This window comes from Staurois parvus, unplaced genomic scaffold (genome assembly GCF_062004578.1).
Source record: "Staurois parvus isolate SC_StPar_1 unplaced genomic scaffold, SC_StPar_1.0 ptg001572l, whole genome shotgun sequence".
Classification (NCBI taxonomy): domain Eukaryota; kingdom Metazoa; phylum Chordata; class Amphibia; order Anura; family Ranidae; genus Staurois; species Staurois parvus.
Window position 1 is genome coordinate 174,702 of NW_028319368.1, and position 19,656 is coordinate 194,357.

Below are 19,656 nucleotides of genomic sequence, written 5' to 3' on the forward strand. Positions count from 1 at the left end.
TCGAGGTCTCTTATAGAGGAAACTTCTCAAACCTTTTGTATTATCCACTTTGTATTACAGTGTACAGAATATCTCTCACACAGCAGTGGCCATGTACAATATACAATGTTCCTAGAGGCCTTCGTCCAGTTGAGATTGTATAACACTGTGTATGGGCGATCACATGACTGAAGAAAATGGATGTGTCTACCTGGGGATCACCGCTCAACCCAACCAGCTCATGCTATCCAGTGGCCTCAGCCTGTGAGTCTCTGCTAAGTCACCCCCCTAATGTGTTTCATCCTGGCTAATAGTAGACAGAAACATGTCAGGGGGTGGCTTATGAGTGACCCACAGGCTGAGGCCCACTTGTGGACAGCTTGAGCTCGTTGGGTTGAGCGGCAATCCCCACATGGAAACATGACTGCCTCCAGTCTCCAGGAAGATGTCTGCACACCTGTCTATAGGTAAGGATGGGGGAGGAGCATGCTGTCTATATATTGGACTTTATCAATGGAAATGATTGTCTCTCTCAGCTCCAGTATCGGTTCCGGTCCTCCATATCTCCTGTCTCCGGGATGGCAGCGCTGAGATCTCCTGCAGGGTGGAGGCGGGGACTAAGCCGAATATCAGTCTGTATGTGATTGGAGGATCCCAGGGGAATTACTCCGCTTCTGCCAACAACATTACAGCCATTGTGGGGTCACCGGGGCCCTGGAACATCGCCTGCTCTGCAGAGAATATGGTCAGCCGCTCAGAGGAGTGCACAGCCAGGGTCACGTGTCCAGGTGAGAGAAGATCAAGGACTGGGGATGGGCCCAATATCTCCACCTTTTGGATGCTTTTCATGAAGCATGGTCAATAAGCACAGCCCAACCCCCACAAACCGTTACCCTTTTTTACAGGATCGCAGAGTTCTCCCTGTGGCGTATTGTTAAATTTGAAAATGATTTTTGCAAAATGGTTTCATTTATTATTCCAAAAGGTGGATTTATCCTTTCAACAAAAAAGTGGGAGGGGGTGGAGTCACTGTTCTGGAAGGGTAAGACGAGGGAGGAGCAAAGCAGATAAAGCGCAGAGCTCCACCAATGGACCGTATAGGAGAATATAAAATCTAAACAGAATTTATAAAACAAATAAAACGATATAAAACATTCCCTTGAAGGCTTTTATTGTCAGAGGTCAGAAAAGGAATTCAAGTCTTTCCCGTCCCCGTGTAGACCATTCCTGTATGGACTTACAGCTTCTTCTTCTGTGACTTGACGTTCCCCATCATTACCAGAATCTCAAGATCACTTATAATGTGATCTTTGCTGTACAAATGGCCCCGGAACCAATGATCTCCAGATTTTGGTACTGATTAGGGGACAGCTTCAGGTTCAGATCAAACATTAGTGCCGCTCAAACCCGGTCTATTCGCTGTTCAGAGGAAGGCAAGGTGGCCAGATTTGTCCAGCTTGGCCACCCAAACCTCTGGCTGATGTTTGTACAAAAACCTCAAAAGACTTCTAATAATAGCGTCACTAACAGCACTAAGGCTCCCTTTAGACTTGAGGTTGGGAACAGCAAAAATGAGCGATTGAGCTGCATTTTTGCCGACCACCAACTGCCCCCCCCCTTAACCACTTCCTGTCTGGCCATTTACATAAGCTGCCGGACAGGAGCAGTGCAGGAGCGGGTTGCCATTCATAAACTCCCTGGGAGCACGCGGCACAGCGATCTGGTGCCCACTGTGTGAGGTCCTCTGTGTACGGGACCTCTGTGTAAGGTCCTGATCAGGTGATCACTGATTGGCCAATCAGTGATCACATGAATAGTAGTAAGCAAGATATCGCTTCTGACATCATTGCTTACTACGTATAAAATCTGTGAATGATCACAGAGATCACATGGTACAGGGCTATTCACGACAGCCTTGTACCATGTGACAAGCTGAGACCAATCACAGCTCTCACAAGATTGCAGCCAGAGAGAAGAAATTATTGGTTTTACAGCCTTTATGGGTGTAAAGACAGTCAGTGTAAAAAAAATAAATAAATCTTTATCACCCCCACAAGTAGTATAGTGTCACTATGGTGACCCTACTGCTAGGGAGACAGTATGTAAAAAATAAATAAATAAATAATAATATAAAAAAATTAAAATGTAAAAAAAGTTTTAAAAATTATAATTTTCGATTATAAACTAATTTGGGTTATTTTTTTTTACTAAAAAGATAGCTGAATACATTTTGACCAAGATGTATTATTTGCAAAAAATTTTAAAGAAAAACACTATTTTTAAAATTTTTGGACTTTTTCATTTATATAGCAGAACAAAAATTTAAATCCCAGCGGTGAATAAATACCACCAAAATAAATTTTTATCTGTCTCAAAAAAATGCAAAAAAATTCATATGGGTACAGTGTTGCATGACCGCGCAATTGTCATTCAGAGTGTGACAGCGCTGAAAGCTGAAAATTGGCCTGGGGGGGAAGGGGGGGGGGGTGAGAAGTGTCCGGACTGGAAGGAGGGGAAAGTATCCGGACTGGAAGGGGGTGAAAGTGTCCGGACTGGAAGGGGGTGAAAGCGTCCGGACTGGAAGGGGGTGAAAGTGTCCGGACTGGAAGGGGGGAAAGTGTCCGAACTGGAAGGGGTGAAAGTGTCCGGACTGGAAGGGGGGAAAGTGTCCGAACTGGAAGGGGGTGAAAGTGTCCGGACTGGAAGGCGGGAAGTGTTCGGACTGGAAGGGGGGAAAGTGTCCGGACTGGAAGGGGGGAAAGTGTCCGGACTGGAAAGGGGGGGAAAGTGTCCGAACTGAACTTCCCCACACTCTCCCCTAGTTCCCCGTCCTTCCCCACACTCTCCCTTAGTTCCCCGTCCTTCCCCACAATCTCCCTTAGTTCCCCGTCCTTCCCCACACTCTCCTCTAGTTCCCCGTCCTTCCTCACACTCTCCCCTAGTTCCCCGTCCTTCCCCACACTCTCCCTTAGTTCCCCGTCCTTCCCCACACTCTTCCATAGTTCCCCGTCCTTCCCCACACTCTCCCTTAGTTCCCCGTCCTTCCCCACACTCTCCCTTAGTTCCCCGTCCTTCCCCACACTCTCCTCTAGTTCCCCGTCCTTCCCCACACTCTCCCTTAGTTCCCCATCCTTCCCCACACTCTCCCTTAGTTCCCCGTCCTTCCCCACACTCTTCCATAGTTCCCCGTCCTTCCCCACACTCTCCCCTAGTTCCCCGTCCTTCCCCACACTCTCCCCTAGTTCCCCGTCCTTCCCCACACTCTCCCTTAGTTCCCCGTCCTTCCCCACACTCTCCCCTAGTTCCCCGTCCTTCCCCACACTCTCCCCTAGTTCCCCTTCCTTCCCCACACTCTCCCCTAGTTCCCCGTCCTTCCCCACACTCTCCCCTAGTTCCCCGTCCTTCCCCACACTCTCCCTTAGTTCCCCGTCCTTCCCCACACTCTTCCATAGTTCCCCGTCCTTCCCCACACTCTCCCCTAGTTCCCCGTCCTTCCCCACACTCTCCCTCAGTTCCCCGTCCTTCCCCACACTCTCCCTCAGTTCCCCGTCCTTCCCCACACTCTCCCTCAGTTCCCCGTCCTTCCCCACACTCTTTCCTAGTTCCCCGTCCTTCCCCACACTCTCCCCTAGTTCCCCGTCCTTCCCCACACTCTCCCTTAGTTCCCCGTCCTTCCCCACACTCTTCCCTAGTTCCCCGTCCTTCCCCACACTCTCCCCTAGTTCCCCGTCCTTCCCCACACTCTCCCCTAGTTCCCCGTCCTTCCCCACACTCTCCCTTAGTTCCCCGTCCTTCCCCACACTCTCCCCTAGTTCCCCGTCCTTCCCCACACTCTCCCCTAGTTCCCCGTCCTTCCCCACACTCTCCCCTAGTTCCCCGTCCTTCCCCACACTCTCCCTAGTTCCCCGTCCTTCCCCACACTCTCCCCTAGTTCCCCGTCCTTCCCCACACTCTCCCTTAGTTCCCCGTCCTTCCCCACACTCTTCCCTAGTTCCTTCTCCTTCCCCACACTCTCCCCTAGTTCCCCGTCCTTCCCCACACTCTCCCTTAGTTCCCCGTCCTTCCCCACACTCTCCCTTAGTTCCCCGTCCTTCCCCACACTCTCCCTTAGTTCCCCGTCCTTCCCCACACTCTCCCCTAGTTCCCCGTCCTTCCCCACACTCTCCCTTAGTTCCCCGTCCTTCCCCACACTCTCCCTTAGTTCCCCGTCCTTCCCCACACTCTCCCCTAGTTCCCCGTCCTTCCCCACACTCTCCCTAGTTCCCCGTCCTTCCCCACGCTCTCCCCTAGTTCCCCGTCCTTCCCCACGCTCTCCCCTAGTTCCCCGTCCTTCCCCACGCTCTCCCCTAGTTCCCCGTCCTTCCCCACGCTCTCCCCTAGTTCCCCGTCCTTCCCCACACTCTCCCTTAGTTCCCCGTCCTTCCCCACACTCTCCCTTAGTTCCCCGTCCTTCCCCACACTCTTCCATAGTTCCCCGTCCTTCCCCACACTCTCCCCTAGTTCCCCGTCCTTCCCCACACTCTCCCCTAGTTCCCCGTCCTTCCTCACACTCTCCCCTAGTTCCCCGTCCTTCCCCACACTCTCCCCTAGTTCCCCGTCCTTCCCCACACTCTCCCCTAGTTCCCCGTCCTTCCCCACACTCTCCCCTAGTTCCCCGTCCTTCCTCACACTCTCCCTTAGTTCCCCGTCCTTCCCCACACTCTCCCCTAGTTCCCCGTCCTTCCCCACACTCTCCCTTAGTTCCCCGTCCTTCCCCACACTCTCCCTAGTTCCCCGTCCTTCCCCATGCTGACAGTATGATGTCCTTACTAGTGATGGGTGAATCTGCTTTGAGTCCATTTGCGGGCCAGTCCAGCGAACACGTCCAAAAAACGCCAATGTGAACCTCATTGAGATCAGTGGGAGGTAATTCCTGAAAATTCATTCTCTCCTTTTTAAAGGCTAAAAGACAAGGGATGGTAAGGCAAAGGGCACTGCCAGGGAACATGTACCAATGTGAAAAACATTTTTAAAAAAAATACTGTTCCAAGGTGACCAGCTGTTTTAATAAAGCTTGATGTTCTACATTTAAAAAAATAGACAATTCCTTTAACTGGTTCCCAACCATGCTATAGCCGAAGGACGTCATGGACGTAATTCCAGGAAACACCCCCCTGCGTGCCCTCAGTAGAGCGCACCTGACCCAGCCGGTGATCGATGTGTCCTGCGGACACAGCTGATCATGTGGTATGGTAAACGGCCAATCACGGCAGCTTTTTACCATGTGATCAGCTGTGTCCAATGACACCGTGATCACCGGTAAATACAGTTGCCGTTTATCGGCTGCACTCTCCGCACACTGTCACTGCATGAGGAAAGACTGCTGAGAACCGGCGATTGTCAGTGAAGGGATCAGCACTAATGATCAGTGCCCAGCAGTGCCGCCCACCTGTGCCACCCATCTGTGCCCAGCAGTGCTGACCTCTTGTAACCATCAGTGCCACCCACCTGTGCCACTCACCTGTTCCACACAGTAGTGCCACCCACCTCCATCAGTGCCACCCACCTGTGCCCATCAGTGCCACCCACCTGTGCCACTCAGCAGTGCCACCCACCTGTGTCACTCACCTGTTCCACACAGTAGTGCCACCCACCTCCATCAGTGCCACCCATCTGTGCCCAGCAGTGCTGACCTCTTGTAGCCATCAGTGCCACCCACCTGTGCCCATCAGTGCCACCCACCTTTGCCACTCAGCAGTGCCACCCACCTGTGTCACTCACCTGTTCCACACAGTAGTGCCACCCACCTCCATCAGTGCCACCCACCTGTGTCCATCAGTTCTACCCACCTTTGCCACTCAACAGTGCCACCCACCTGTGCCCTGCAGTGCCACCCACCTGTGCCCATCAGTTCCACCCACCTGTGCCAATCAGCAGTGCCACCCACCTGTGCCCTGCAGTGCCACCCACCTGTGCCCATCAGTGCCACCCACCTGTGTCACTTACCTGTTCCACTCAGCAGTGCCACCCACCTGTGCCCATCAGTGCTGCCCAGCAGTGCTGCCCAGCACTGCCGCCTATCAGTGCAGCACCACCAGTGCCAGCTCATAAGTGCCTCCGATCAGTTCCACCTCATCAGTGCCCATCAGTGTTACCTATCCTTGCCACCTCATCAGTGCCCATCAGTGTTACCTATCCTTGCCACCTCATCAACACACATCAGTAAAGGAGAAAAATTACCTGTTTGCAAAATTTTATAATAGATTTTTTTTTTTATTTTTTTTTTTGTTTTGTTTATAGCGCAAAAAATAAAACCTCCAGTGGGGAGTAAATACCACCAAAAGAATGCTCTATTTGTGTGAAAAAAATGATAAAAATTTTATATTTGTACAATGTCGCATGACCGCGCAATTGTCATTCAAAATTTAACAGTGCTCAAAGCTGAAAATTGGCCTGGACAGGAAGGGGGTATTAGTGCCCGGGAGGCGAGGGGTTAAATAACATGTTAAGTGGCTCTTCTGTTCGATGTATTACAGCAAAGCTGACATTTGGGGGGGAAAAAAATGGAAAATTGCCTCTCAAATACTGAGGTTAGAACAGTTTTTAATATTTTAGGATTGTGTGATGATAATCTGACCTTCTTCTGTCCTACGGAATGATGTGACCGATCTCCACCTTGTACTTAGTTTCACTTTCCTGACACATTTCCTGCTGAATGATCTGACTGTCTGATATTTTATATTGGATCTCTGTATGCTTCTTCATGGTATCCCCATATTTATCTCATTTACCAGAAATTCGGTCAGGTTGGGGTCCCCTCCTGTCACACGGTGCGGTCTTTGTCCTCTACACTGGGCTCCTCATCTTTATAGTCAATGACCTGAGGAAGAGGAAGAATGAGAAGAATCGGAGTGAGAGGAGGACGAGGAGAAGGGATCAGACGGAGATGGAAATGGAACCAACTCACTGGGACATATAACCAGATTCATCCTGGAGGTCGTATGAGGCCACAAACACAACCACAGAATGTATGGAAGGAGCACATTGTAGTACACAGTCATATTTGTGTCTCCTGCTGACCTCCTGTATTGACCTCCAATAATTGATGACCTGTAATTAGTTGAATTGTCTTTAAGTGTTACATTTTGTGAAATTGTAGATGAAGTGTTTGTAATAACCGTGACGTTATCAGCCATTGACACCATGGGGGAGATTTACCAAAACTGGAGAGTGCAAAATCTGGTGCAGCTGTGCATGGGAGCCAATCAGCTTCTAACTTCAGCTTGTTCAATGAAGTCAAAATAATAAAAAAAAAAAAAAAAAAAAAAATTTTGCAATTTATTTATATCAATAAAATGATATTGAACACAAATAGTTACAATGGACTTGACAATCACAACACACTTGACTGTTTCCTGCTGTGGACAGATGATACTTCCCAACATGTTTCGCCCAACCTGGGCTTCCTCAGGGGAAGAGAAAGGCAATCCGCAATACAGACTACAATTGTATCAAAAGACATTAATCAATCACATATATCGTGTTTTTTCACTCCATAAGATGCACCTAGGTTTTAGAGAAGGAAAACAAAAAAAAAAATATTCTGAACCAATGGACTGCAGACATAGTACAGATGACCAGAGACTGCAGACATAGTACAGGAGATGACCAGAGACTGCAGACATAGTACAGGAGATGACCAGAGACTGCAGACATAATACAGGAGATGACCAGAGACTGCGGACACAGTACAGGAGATGACCAGAGACTGCGGACATAGTACAGGAGATGACCAGAGACTGCGGACACAGTACAGGAGATGACCAGAGACTGCGGACACAGTACAGGGGATGACCAGAGACTGCAGACACAGTACAGGAGATGACCAGAGACTGCGGACACAGTACAGGAGATGACCAGAGACTGCAGACATAGTACAGGAGATGACCAGAGACTGCGGACACAGTACAGGAGATGACCAGAGACTGCAGACACAGTACAGGAGATGACCAGAGACTGCAGACACAGTACAGGAGATGACCAGAGACTGCAGACATAATACAGGAGATGACCAGAGACTGCGGACACAGTACAGGAGATGACCAGAGACTGCGGACACAGTACAGGAGATGACCAGAGACTGCAGACATAATACAGGAGATGACCAGAGACTGCAGACACAGTACAGGAGATGACCGGAGGATGCGGACATAGTACAGGAGATGACCGGAGGATGCGGACATAGTACAGGGGATGACCAGAGACTGCGGACACAGTACAGGGGATGACCAGAGACTGCAGACACAGTACAGGAGATGACCGGAGGATGCGGACATAGTACAGGGGATGACCAGAGACTGCGGACACAGTACAGGGGATGACCAGAGACTGCAGACATAGTACAGGAGATGACCAGAGACTGCAGACACAGTACAGGAGATGACCAGAGACTGCAGACACAGTACAGGAGATGACCGGAGGATGCGGACATAGTACAGGAGATGACCAGAGACTGCGGACACAGTACAGGAGATGACCAGAGACTGCGGACATAGTACAGGAGATGACCAGAGACTGCGGACACAGTACAGGGGATGACCAGAGACTGCGGACACAGTACAGGAGATGACCAGAGACTGCGGACACAGTACAGGAGATGACCAGAGACTGCGGACACAGTACAGGAGATGACCGGAGACTGCGGACACAGTACAGGGGATGACTGGAGACTGCGGATACAGTACAGGAGATGACCAGAGACTGCAGACATAGTACAGGGGATGATCAGAGACTGCGCACAGAGTACAGGAGATGACCAGAGACTGCGGACACAGTACAGGAGATGATCAGAGACTGCGGACATAGCACTGGAGATGACCAGAGACTGCAGACACAGTACAGGAGATGACCAGAGACTGCGGACACAGTACAGGAGATGACCAGAGACTGCAGACACAGTACAGGGGATGACCAGAGACTGCGGACACAGTACAGGAGATGACCAGAGACTGCGAACACAGTACAGGAGATGACCAGAGACTGCGGACACAGTACAGGGGATGACCAGAGACTGCGGACACAGTACAGGAGATGACCAGAGACTGCGGACACAGTACAGGAGATAACCAGAGACTGCGGACACAGTACAGGAGATGACCAGAGACTGCGGACACAGTACAGGAGATAACCAGAGACTGCGGACACAGTACAGGGGATGATCAGAGACTGCGGACACAGTACAGGGGATGACAAGAAACGGCCCTGAAATGCCAGGATAGTACCAAAGCCCCCGAAATTACCCCTTTTTGGAAAGTAGACACCAGGAATTTGATAAGAAGCATGGTAAGTATTTTGCAGATCTCGTTTGTTGCCACAAATTTTAGGAAAATGAAGAAAAAAAACAAAAACATATCTTTTCTTTTTTTATATTTCAAAACCTTGTGAGAAAAAATGAGATCTGCAAAATATTCACCATGCCTCTTTTTAAATTCCTTGGGTGTCTACTTTCCAGAAAGGGGTCATTTGGGGGGTTTGGGGCTATCCTGGCATTTCAGGGCCTCTGAAACTGTGATAGGTAGTGGGGAAGTGAAATGAGGAAGTTACGCACCTTCAGGCTTTCAAAGTGGTCATTGGATTTCAGACTCCTGTATGTGGCTAGACTCCCAAAAAGTCTCACACATGTGGTACCCCCATACTCGGTAGAAGTAGAAGAATGTATTTTGGGGTGTAATTCCACATATACCCATGGCTTGTGCGAGAAATATATATTTTAAATGACAACTTTGTGTAAAGAAAAAAAAATAGTTTTTGTCATTTTCCAAAAACTTGTGGAGAAAAGAAAAATCTTCCATGGACTCAATTTGCCTAGCAGAAGATAGCTTAGAATGTCTACTTTCTGAAAAAGGATCATTTGGGGGTGTTTGTACTGTCCTGGTATTTGGGGGTGTTTGTACCGTCCTGGTATTTGGGGGTGTTTGTACCATCCCGGTATGTGGGGGTGTTTGTACCGTCCCGGTATGTGGGGGTGTTTGTACTGTCCCGGTATTTGGGGGTGGTTGCACTGTCCCGGTATTTGGGGGTGTTTGTACTGTCCCGGTATTAGGGGGGGGTTTGCACTGTTCTGGTATTTGGGGGTGTTTTCACTGTCCTGGTATTTGGGGGTGTTTGTACTGTTCTGGTATGTGGGGGTGTTTGTACTGTCCTGGTATTTGGGGGTGTTTGTACTGTCCCGGTATGTGGGGGTGTTTGTACTGTCCCGGTATGTGGGGGTGTTTGTACTGTCCCGGTATTTGGGGGTGTTTGTACTGTCCTGGTATGTGGGGGTGTTTGTACTGTCCTGGTATGTGGGGGTGTTTGTACTGTCCTGGTACTTGGGGGTGTTTGTACTGTCCTGGTATGTGGGGGTGTTTGCACTGTCCTGGTATTTGGGGGTGTTTGCACTGTCCTGGTATTTGGAGGTGTTTGTACTCTCCTGGTATTTGGGGGTGTTTGCACTGTCCTGGTATTTGGGGGTGTTTGCACTGTCCCGGTATTTGGGGGTGTTTGCAATGTCCCGGTATTTGGGGGTGTTTGTACTGGCCCGGTATTTGGGGGTGTTTGTAATGTCCCGGTATTTGGGGGTGTTTGTACCGTCCCGGTATTTGGGGGTGTTTGTAATGTTCTGGTATTTGGGGGTGTTTGTACTGTCCTGGTATTTGAGGGTGTTTGTACTGCCCTGGTATTTGGGGGTGTTTGTACTGTCCTGGTATTTGGAGGTGTTTGTACTGTCCCGGTATTTGGGGGTGTTTGTACTGTCCCGGTATTTGGGGGGGTTGTACTGTCCCGGTATTTGGGGGGGTTGTACTGTCCTGGTATTTGGGGGGGTTGTACTGTCCTGGTATTTGGGGGTGTATGTACTATCCTGGTATTTGGGGGTGTATGTACTATCCTGGTATTTGGGGGTGTTTGTACTGTCCCGGTATTTGGGGGTGTTTGTACTGTCCTGGTATTTTAGCACCTCAAGAAATGTGATGAGCAGTCAGAAAGTAAAAGCTGTGTAAATTCCATGATCTCTCCCATAGTTTGTAGATGTTATAACTTTCACACAAAGCAATCAATATTCACTTATTGGGATTTTTTTAACCAAAAACATGGAGCAGAGTAAACTTTGGCCTAAATTTATGATGAAATTTGAGTTTTTTGGATTTTTTTTATGACAGAAATGAAAAAATATTTTTTTTTCAAAATTGTTTGTTTCAAAACTTTTTGTTTATAGCGCCAAAAATAAAAAGCGCACAGGTGATCAAATATCACTGAAAGAAAGTTCTATAAATGTGAAAAAAAAGGACGTAAATTTCATTTATGTACCGTATTGCATGACCGCGCAATTGTCCGTTAAACTAGCGCAGCGCTGTATAGCAGAAAAATGGCGTAAATTGCAGTATCTATCCCATAGTTTGTAGACGCTATAACTTCACACAAAGCAATCAATATACACGCATTGGGATTTTGTTTCACCACAAACATGGGGCAGGAGATATTTTGGTCTAAATTAATAACTAACTTTGAGTTTACTATATATTTTTTATAGCCGAAAGTAAAAAAAATATTGTTTTTCTTCAAAATTTTTGCTTTTTTTTGTTTATAGCGCAAAAAATAAAAAGCGCACAGGTGATCAAATACCACTGAAAGAAAGCTCTATTTGTGTGAAAAAAGATTCTTAAAATTTCGTTTGGGTGCAGCGTTGCATGACCGCGCAATTATCAGATGAAATAGTGCAGCGCTGAATAGCAAAAAGAGGCGTGGTCATTAAGGGGGGTAAATCCTGTGGATTCTGGAGCTCTTGTAGTGACCGTTCTGTTTTGATGTTTAATAATAGTGTTGGGCTTTATGTTCGAGTCAAACATAAGTTCGCCCGCCGCGCCCCTACAATGCACTGCGCCCTGACAATGCATTGTGATTGGCCAAAGCAATGCACTTGACCACAGGTCAGGTGCAATGCTTTGGCCAATCACAGCGCACGATGACATCACAAGGGGGTGGGGGTCATCACAGTATTTAAGAACTGTCATTGCGGCGCAGCTGTCGGGCGGTGGGAGCTGGCGTCCAAAGCGGAGCATTTTCTTTTCTTTTTTCGGGTCAGCGATGGTGGCGGGCATCGTGATTGGACGTTGGATCTACTTCAAGGGGCATTTTTTAATTTAATTTAATTAAACTTGTCAAAGACTGTCTCCTGTAATTTTTTTTACGAATGGGTAGAGGTACCATGTACATGTTTGCATGGGGGAGGGGCAGGATCTGGGGGGCTCCCTTGTTAAAGAGGCTTCCAGGATCTGATAAGCCCCCCTACCTGCAGACCCCCACAACTACCGGCCATGGTTGTGGGGAAGAGGCCCCTGTCCCCATCGACATGCAAAGCACCCCCCCCCCCATGTTGAGGGCATGTGTCTTGGTATGGTTCAGGAGGGGGAGGGGGGTGCTCGCTCGTCCTACCCTTTCCTGACGTGCCGGGCTGCATGCTTGGATAAGGTTCTGGTATGGATTTTGGGGGGAACCCCACACCATTTTTGTTTTAATTTTGGTGTGGGGGTTCCCCTCAAAATCCATACTAGGCCTGAAGGGCTTGGTATGGATTGAAGGGGGGACCCCCAAAGGGCTTGGTATGGATGGGAGGGGGGACCCCTGTAGAGCTTGGTATGGATGGGAGGGGGACCCCCAAAAGGGCTTGGTATGGATGGGAAGGGGGACCCTCGAAGGGCTTGGTATGGATGGGAGGGGGACCCCTGTAGAGCTTGGTATGCATGGGAGGGGGGACCCCTGAAGGGCTTGGTATGGATGGGAAGGGGGACCCTCGAAGGGCTTGGTATGGATGGGAGGTGGGACCCCATGCTGTTTTTTTTTAAAAAGTGTAATTAGCAGCCAATGCTGACAGTTTTTGTTTTAATTTTGGTGTGGGAGTTCCCCTCAAAATCCATACTAGACCTGAAGGGCTTGGTATGGATGGGAGGGGGGACCCAATGCTGTTTTAAAAAAAAAAAAATGTAATTGGCGGCCAATGCCGACGTTTCTTTTGACATTCAGATGTCAGCCGGGAACCCCACTGACAGCGGAGACATGAATGAATGTCTCACTACTAACATACCGCGTGACGTCACAGAACTCCCGCCGGATTGTAGTCGCTGAGCGGGATCTCACCACACACTCAGATGCAGGAAGATACCGCTCAGTAAATTGTTCATGTTCAAAGTTTGGGGTAGAACTTTTGATAGATTCGATTGTTCGAACCAAACAGGAGCGTGTTCGGCCCATCACTAATTAATAGGAGAATATTTCTCAGTCTATGGGAGCGTTTATTGGCCCTTCTGAACCTCGCATAGTACATCGGTTATGTCGGCATCATTACAAGTGTCAGATATGCATTGTGAGGTTTGTTTCCTCCACTTCTGCCATGACTGTGTAGCCCCCTCCGGAAAGGTTTGTACATATATTGCTCATTTGGGTCTGGTAGGTATCTCTGTTCTCTGCAAATCAGCTTCATCTTGGGAGGAGGAAGGAGGTGATTCACTTCTTCCTGTGGATCTATTTCTAGAAGAGGACGGGCCGGGCTGGTTTATCACTCCATCAATGAAATACATTCCGGAGAAGGACATGACAAGGGTAGAATATACACCTTCCAACCTAACCGAGCCTGCTAGGCCAACCCTCCACCATCCCAGCTGTACAAAATACACAAACCAAGTTATTGGAGTAAAAAATATCCATAGCAGCCTTTTATTAACCAATAAATGATTCCAACATAAATAACATAACATTCCAAATTCTCAACAGAGGAAAGACATGGTGGTCATTGGAGGGCCATAAACCCAACTTCACTTCTGCAGAAAAAATATTCCTTCAACTTAGGCCTCCAGCCACAACCCACCAGCTCGGGGACAATCCTACTTATCCCCAGCCGCAACCCACCAGCTCGGGGACAATCCTACATATCCCCAGCCGCAACCCACCGGCTTGGAGACAATCCTACGTATCCCCATCCGCAACCCACCGACTCGGGGACAATCCTACTTATCCCCAGCCGCAACCCACCAGCTCGGGGACAATCCTACATATCCCCAGCCGCAACCCACCGGCTCGGGGACAATCCTACTTATCTCCAGCCGCAACCCACCAGCTCGGAGACAATCCTACTTATCCTCAGCCTCAACCCACCGGTTCGGGGACAATCCTACTTATCCTCAGTCGCAACCCACTGGCTCGGGGACAATCCTATTTATCCCCAGCCTCAAACCACCAGCTCAGGGACAATCCTACTTATCCACAGCCGCAACCCACCAGCTCGGAGACAATCCTACTTATCCCCATCCGCAACCCACCAGCTCGGGGACAATCCTACTTATCCCCAGCCACAACCCACCGGCTTGGGGACAGTCCTACTTATCCCCAGCCGCAACCCACCGGCTCGGGGACAATCCTACTTATCTCCAGCCGCAACCCACCAGCTCGGGGACAATCCTACTTATCCCCAGCCGCAGCCCACCGGCTCGGAGACAATTCTACTTATCTCCAGCCGCAACCCACCGGCTCGGAGACAATCCTACTTCTCCCCAGCCGCAACCCACCAGCTCGGAGACAATCCTACTTATCCCCAGCCGCAGCCCACCGGCTTGGAGACAATCCTACTTATCCCCAGCCGCAACCCACCGGCTCGGGGACAATCCTACTTATCTCCAGCCGCAACCCACCAGCTCGGAGACAATCCTACTTATCCTCAGCCGCAACCCACCGGCTCAGGGACAATCCTACTTATCCTCAGTCGCAACCCACTGGCTAGGGGACAATCCTATTTATCCCCAGCCTCAAACCACCAGCTCAGGGACAATCCTACTTATCCCCAGCCGCAACCCACCAGCTCGGAGACAGTCCTACTTATCCCCATCCGCAACCCACCGGCTCGGGGACAATCCTACTTATCCCCAGCCACAACCCACCGGCTTGGAGACAGTCCTACTTATCCCCAGCCGCAACCCACCGGCTCGGGGACAATCCTACTTATCTCCAGCCGCAACCCACCAGCTCGGGGACAATCCTACTTATCCCTAGCCACAACCCACAGGCTCAGAGACAATCCTACTTATCCCCAGCCACAACCCACCGGCTCAGGGACAATCCTACTTATCCCCAGCCGCAACCCACCGGCTCGGAGACAATCCTACTTATCCCCAGCCACAACCCACCGGCTCAGGGACAATCCTACTTATCCCCAGCCGCAACCCACCGGCTCGGTGACAATCCTACTTATCCCCAGCCACAACCCACCGGCTCGGAGACAGTCCTACTTATCCCCATCTGCAACCCACCGGCTCGGGGACAATCCTACTTATCCGCAGCCGCAACCCACCGGTTCGGGGACAATCCTACTTATCCGCAGCCGCAACCCACCGGCTCGGAGACAGTTCTACTTATCCCCAGCCGCAACCCACCAGCTTAGGGACAATCCTACTTATCCCCAGCTGCAACCCACCGGCTTGGAGACAATCCTACTTATCTCCAGCCGCAACCCACTGGCTCGGAGACAATCCTACTTATCCCCAGCCGCAACCCACCGGCTCGGAGACAATCCTACTTATCCCCAGCCGCAGCCCACCAGCTTGGAGACAATCCTACTTATCCCCAGCCACAACCCACCGGCTCGTGGACAATCCTACTTATCCCCAGCCGCAACCCACCGGCTCGGAGACAATCCTACTTATCCCCAGCCGCAGCCCACCAGCTTGGAGACAGTCCTACTTATCCCCAGCCGCAACCCACCGGCTCGTGGACAATCCTACTTATCTCCAGCCGCAACCCACCGGCTCGGGGACAATCCTACTTATCCCCAGCCGCAACCCACTGGCTCAGAGACAATCCTACTTATCCTCAGCCGCAACCCACCGGCTCGGAGACAATCCTACTTATCCTCAGCCGCAACCCACCGGTTCGGGGACAATCCTACTTATCCTCAGCCGCAACCCACCAGCTCAGGGACAATCCTACTTATCCTCATTCGCAACCCATTGGCTCGGGGACAATCCTATTTATCCCCAGACTCAAACCACCAGCTCAGGGACAATCCTACTTATCCACAGCCGCAACCCACCAGCTCGGAGACAGTCCTACTTATCCCCATCCGCAACCCACCGGGTCGGGGACAATCCTACTTATCCCAAGCCACAACCCACTGGCTTGGAGACAGTCCTATTTATCCCCAGCCGCAACCCACCGGCTCGTGGACAATCCTACTTATCTCCAGCCGCAACCCACCAGCTCAGGGACAATCCTACTTATCCCCAGCTGCAACCCACCGGCTCGGAGACAATCCTACTTATCCTCAGCCGCAACCCACCGGCTCGGAGACAATCCTACTTATCCCCATCCGCAACCCACCGGCTCGGAGACAGTCCTACTTATCCCCATCTGCAACCCACCGGCTCGGGGACAATCCTACTTATCCGCAGCCGCAACCCACCGGCTCGGAGACAGTTCTACTTATACCCAGCCGCAACCCACCAGCTCGGGGACAATCCTACTTATCTCCAGCCGCAACCCACCAGCTCGGGGACAATCCTACTTATCCCCAGCTGCAACCCACAGGCTCGGAGACAATCCTACTTATCCCCAGCCGCAGCCCACCGGCTCGGAGACAATCCTACTTATCTCCAGCCGCAACCCACCGGCTCGGAGACGATTCTACTTATCCCCATCCACAACCCACCGGCTCGGGGACAATCCTACTTATCCCCAGACGCAACCCACCGGCTCGGGGACAATCCTACTTATCCCCAGACGCAACACACCAGCTCGGGGACAGTCCTACTTATCTCCAGTCACAACACACCAGCTCGGGGACAGTCCTACTTATCCGCAGTGACCACCATTTTACCTATTCTGAGTTAACCCCTTGTAAACAGGAATGTACCGAGGTCCCCATACCACTGATGGGTCCCAAATCTGTCTCCATACAGAATTCTTTCCTCCTCCAAAGACCAACCACCGCCAAGGCAATTCAAACCAAAGCACGAAGGGGAGGGAAGGTGGGAAGCTTACTGTCTGTAGAAAAGGGTTCCACAATTTACCAGAAAACAAAAGGAGAGGGCTACAAAATACGTACAGCAAATGATAAATCTGCTGCCTCTGGAAGCAATCATGATATATAATCTATAAATATAAATCCACCAAAGATGTAGGGAGCCCCCAAAATGGCAACAGCAGATGTTCAGACATGAAAACCCGAATAACCCTAAATAGTCGGAGGATTTACATCTTCAGCATCTAACAAACACAGATATTCATTTTGGATGGAGGGACCCTTCACAACCTATATATAGTTTGTGTCAAAAGAGGAAGTTCAGGTTTTAATTTGTAGAATATTCTTCCTACTTGAGTCATTATATAACTGATCCTTCTTCTCCTACGCAGATCAGACAAGCAATGTGTCCCCTCCGTGTCCTCCTGTGGGCTCTTCTCCATCCAGGCAGAGGTAAGTAAGAACATTATAAATAGGCGATAATACAGTATTATTATCAGACAGAGTACATATCATAGATACCCCGACTGCAGCAATGTGCCCCCTCCGTGTCCTCCTCCTGTGGGCTCTTCTCTGTCCAGGCAGAGGTAAGTAAGAACATTATAAAGAGGTGATAATACAGTATTGTTATCAGACAGAGTACATATCATAGATACCCCGACTGCAGCAATGTGTCCCCTCCGTGTCCTCCTCCTGTGGGCTCTTCTCTGTCCAGGCAGAGGGATGTAAGAACATTATAAAGAGGTGATAATACAGTATTATTATCAGACAGAGTACATATCATAGATACCCCGACTGCAGCAATGTGTCCCCTCCGTGTCCTCCTCCTATGGGCTCTTCTCTGTCCAGGCAGAGGGATGGAGGAACATTATAAAGAGGTGATAATACAGTATTATTATCAGACAGAGTACATATCATAGATACCCCGATTGTAGCAATGTGGCCCCTCCGTGTCCTTCTCCTGTGGGCTCTTCTCTGCCCAGGCAGAGGTAGGTAAGAACATTATAAAGAGGTGATAATACAGTATTGTTATCAGACAGAGTACATATCATAGATACCCCGACTGCAGCCATGTGTCCCCTCCGTGTCCTCCTCCTGTGGGCTCATCTCTGTCCAGGCAGAGATATATAAGAACATTATAAAGAGGTTATAATACAGTATTATTATCAGACAAAATACATATCATAGATACCCCACCTGCAGCAATGTGCCCCCTCCGTGTCCTCCTCCTGTGGGCTCTTCTCTGTCCAGGCAGAGGGATGTAAGAACATTATAAAGCGGTGACAATCTTAGCGGCTGTCAGCCTGTAGTTCTGATGAGCCGTGGTTCTCTGTGGTAGTTCATTGAGTCTTCCTGTCGGCATGCCTGCTTCAAATCAACTACTTGCGCTTAAGATCATAAGAGAAAATGATCATGACATAAAAAAACAAAAAAGTTAAGCAGTTAGCACATTAGGCAGGCTAAACAGCCATAACAAACGTAAAACTTGGAGTGCTAGCTCTGCACTCCAGTATATCTGCTTGTCTGTGCACCCCGTACGCCCTATACATCCCGTACAGCAAGCAGATATACTGACAGGCTGCAGGGGACCTGCATGGCGCCCACAATCTGCTGATCGCTGGTGCCATGCTTTCCAGGCTCCTGCAACCAAAAATATTAAATGCCAAAAAAATGTGCATTTGTTATTTTTGGTCAAAAGGTGAACTTCTCCTTTAAATAACGCGGCCAAATAAAAATGTAACATTTCATTATCAGAATCATCAATGTATCGAGAAAATCTTTACCATCCTTCTGTAGCCATTGTGAAACGGAGTTATGAATCTAGTGTTGGAATTTTCTTCAACCACTTGGTAACCGCAGCATAGCCAAGTGACGGTTACAGCGCGGTTACCCAGTCCTGGGAGGGGGTCATATGACGTCCTCTTAGAACGCGTCCTCCCGCGCGCTCCCAGGGGCCCGCACTTGGCGATCTCCGTGATCGCTGTCTCCTACAGACACAGCTGATCATGTGACGGGGTAAAAGGCCAATCACGGTGGCCTTTTACCACGTGATCAGCCGTGTCCAATGAGTAAATACAGTTGCCGGTTATCGGCAGCACTTCCCTCATACAAAGCAGATCGGCATATACTCGATTTTGCTCTCCCCTGCCGCCCTGTAACAGTATTTTTGCCATAGGACAGCGGGAAAGTGGTTACAATTATTGTATACTGGGGAGGGGGGGGAGTCCCAGAAGCAGGGCAGAGAGACTGGAAATGCTACACATGTCCTGTGTACAATGATGAAGGTTTTCTGGGCAGGTGTAGCACGTCGAAAGTTTGCAACTAGTTAAGTAAAAAACTAAAAGTTACTCAAAACCAATAAAACAGAAAGCTTCCCTTCCCCCACATACACACACGGAAGTATGAACATGTGAGTCAGGTGCGTCTACATTTGAAAATGACGTTTGTGCTGCACTGACGTATCACCACATACATCGGAGTGACAGCAATAGTTCTACAGCCGCCATTCACGTTTCTTTGTAAACTGATGACTTATAGGGGCCTACAAAGCATCACTTATGGACAATTTTGGGGACCGTAGTTTGTCGCTGTGCCACGGACGTCTGACGTTTTAGAACTTGACATGTTTGGTATCTATTTACTTGACAAAACCTCAT

At 49.6% G+C, this 19,656-nt stretch overlaps 1 protein-coding gene across 1 annotated transcript in view; it reads left to right on the forward strand.

Annotated features, from left to right (window-relative positions):
- Positions 1 to 19,656, forward strand: part of LOC149435240 (uncharacterized) — a 95,202-nt gene that overhangs the window by 47,698 nt on the left and 27,848 nt on the right. The window contains 3 exon segments of the mRNA XM_089662872.1: positions 516 to 767; positions 6,753 to 6,934; positions 17,392 to 17,452. Coding sequence (XP_089518998.1) covers positions 516 to 767; positions 6,753 to 6,934; positions 17,392 to 17,452 — 495 coding nt within the window.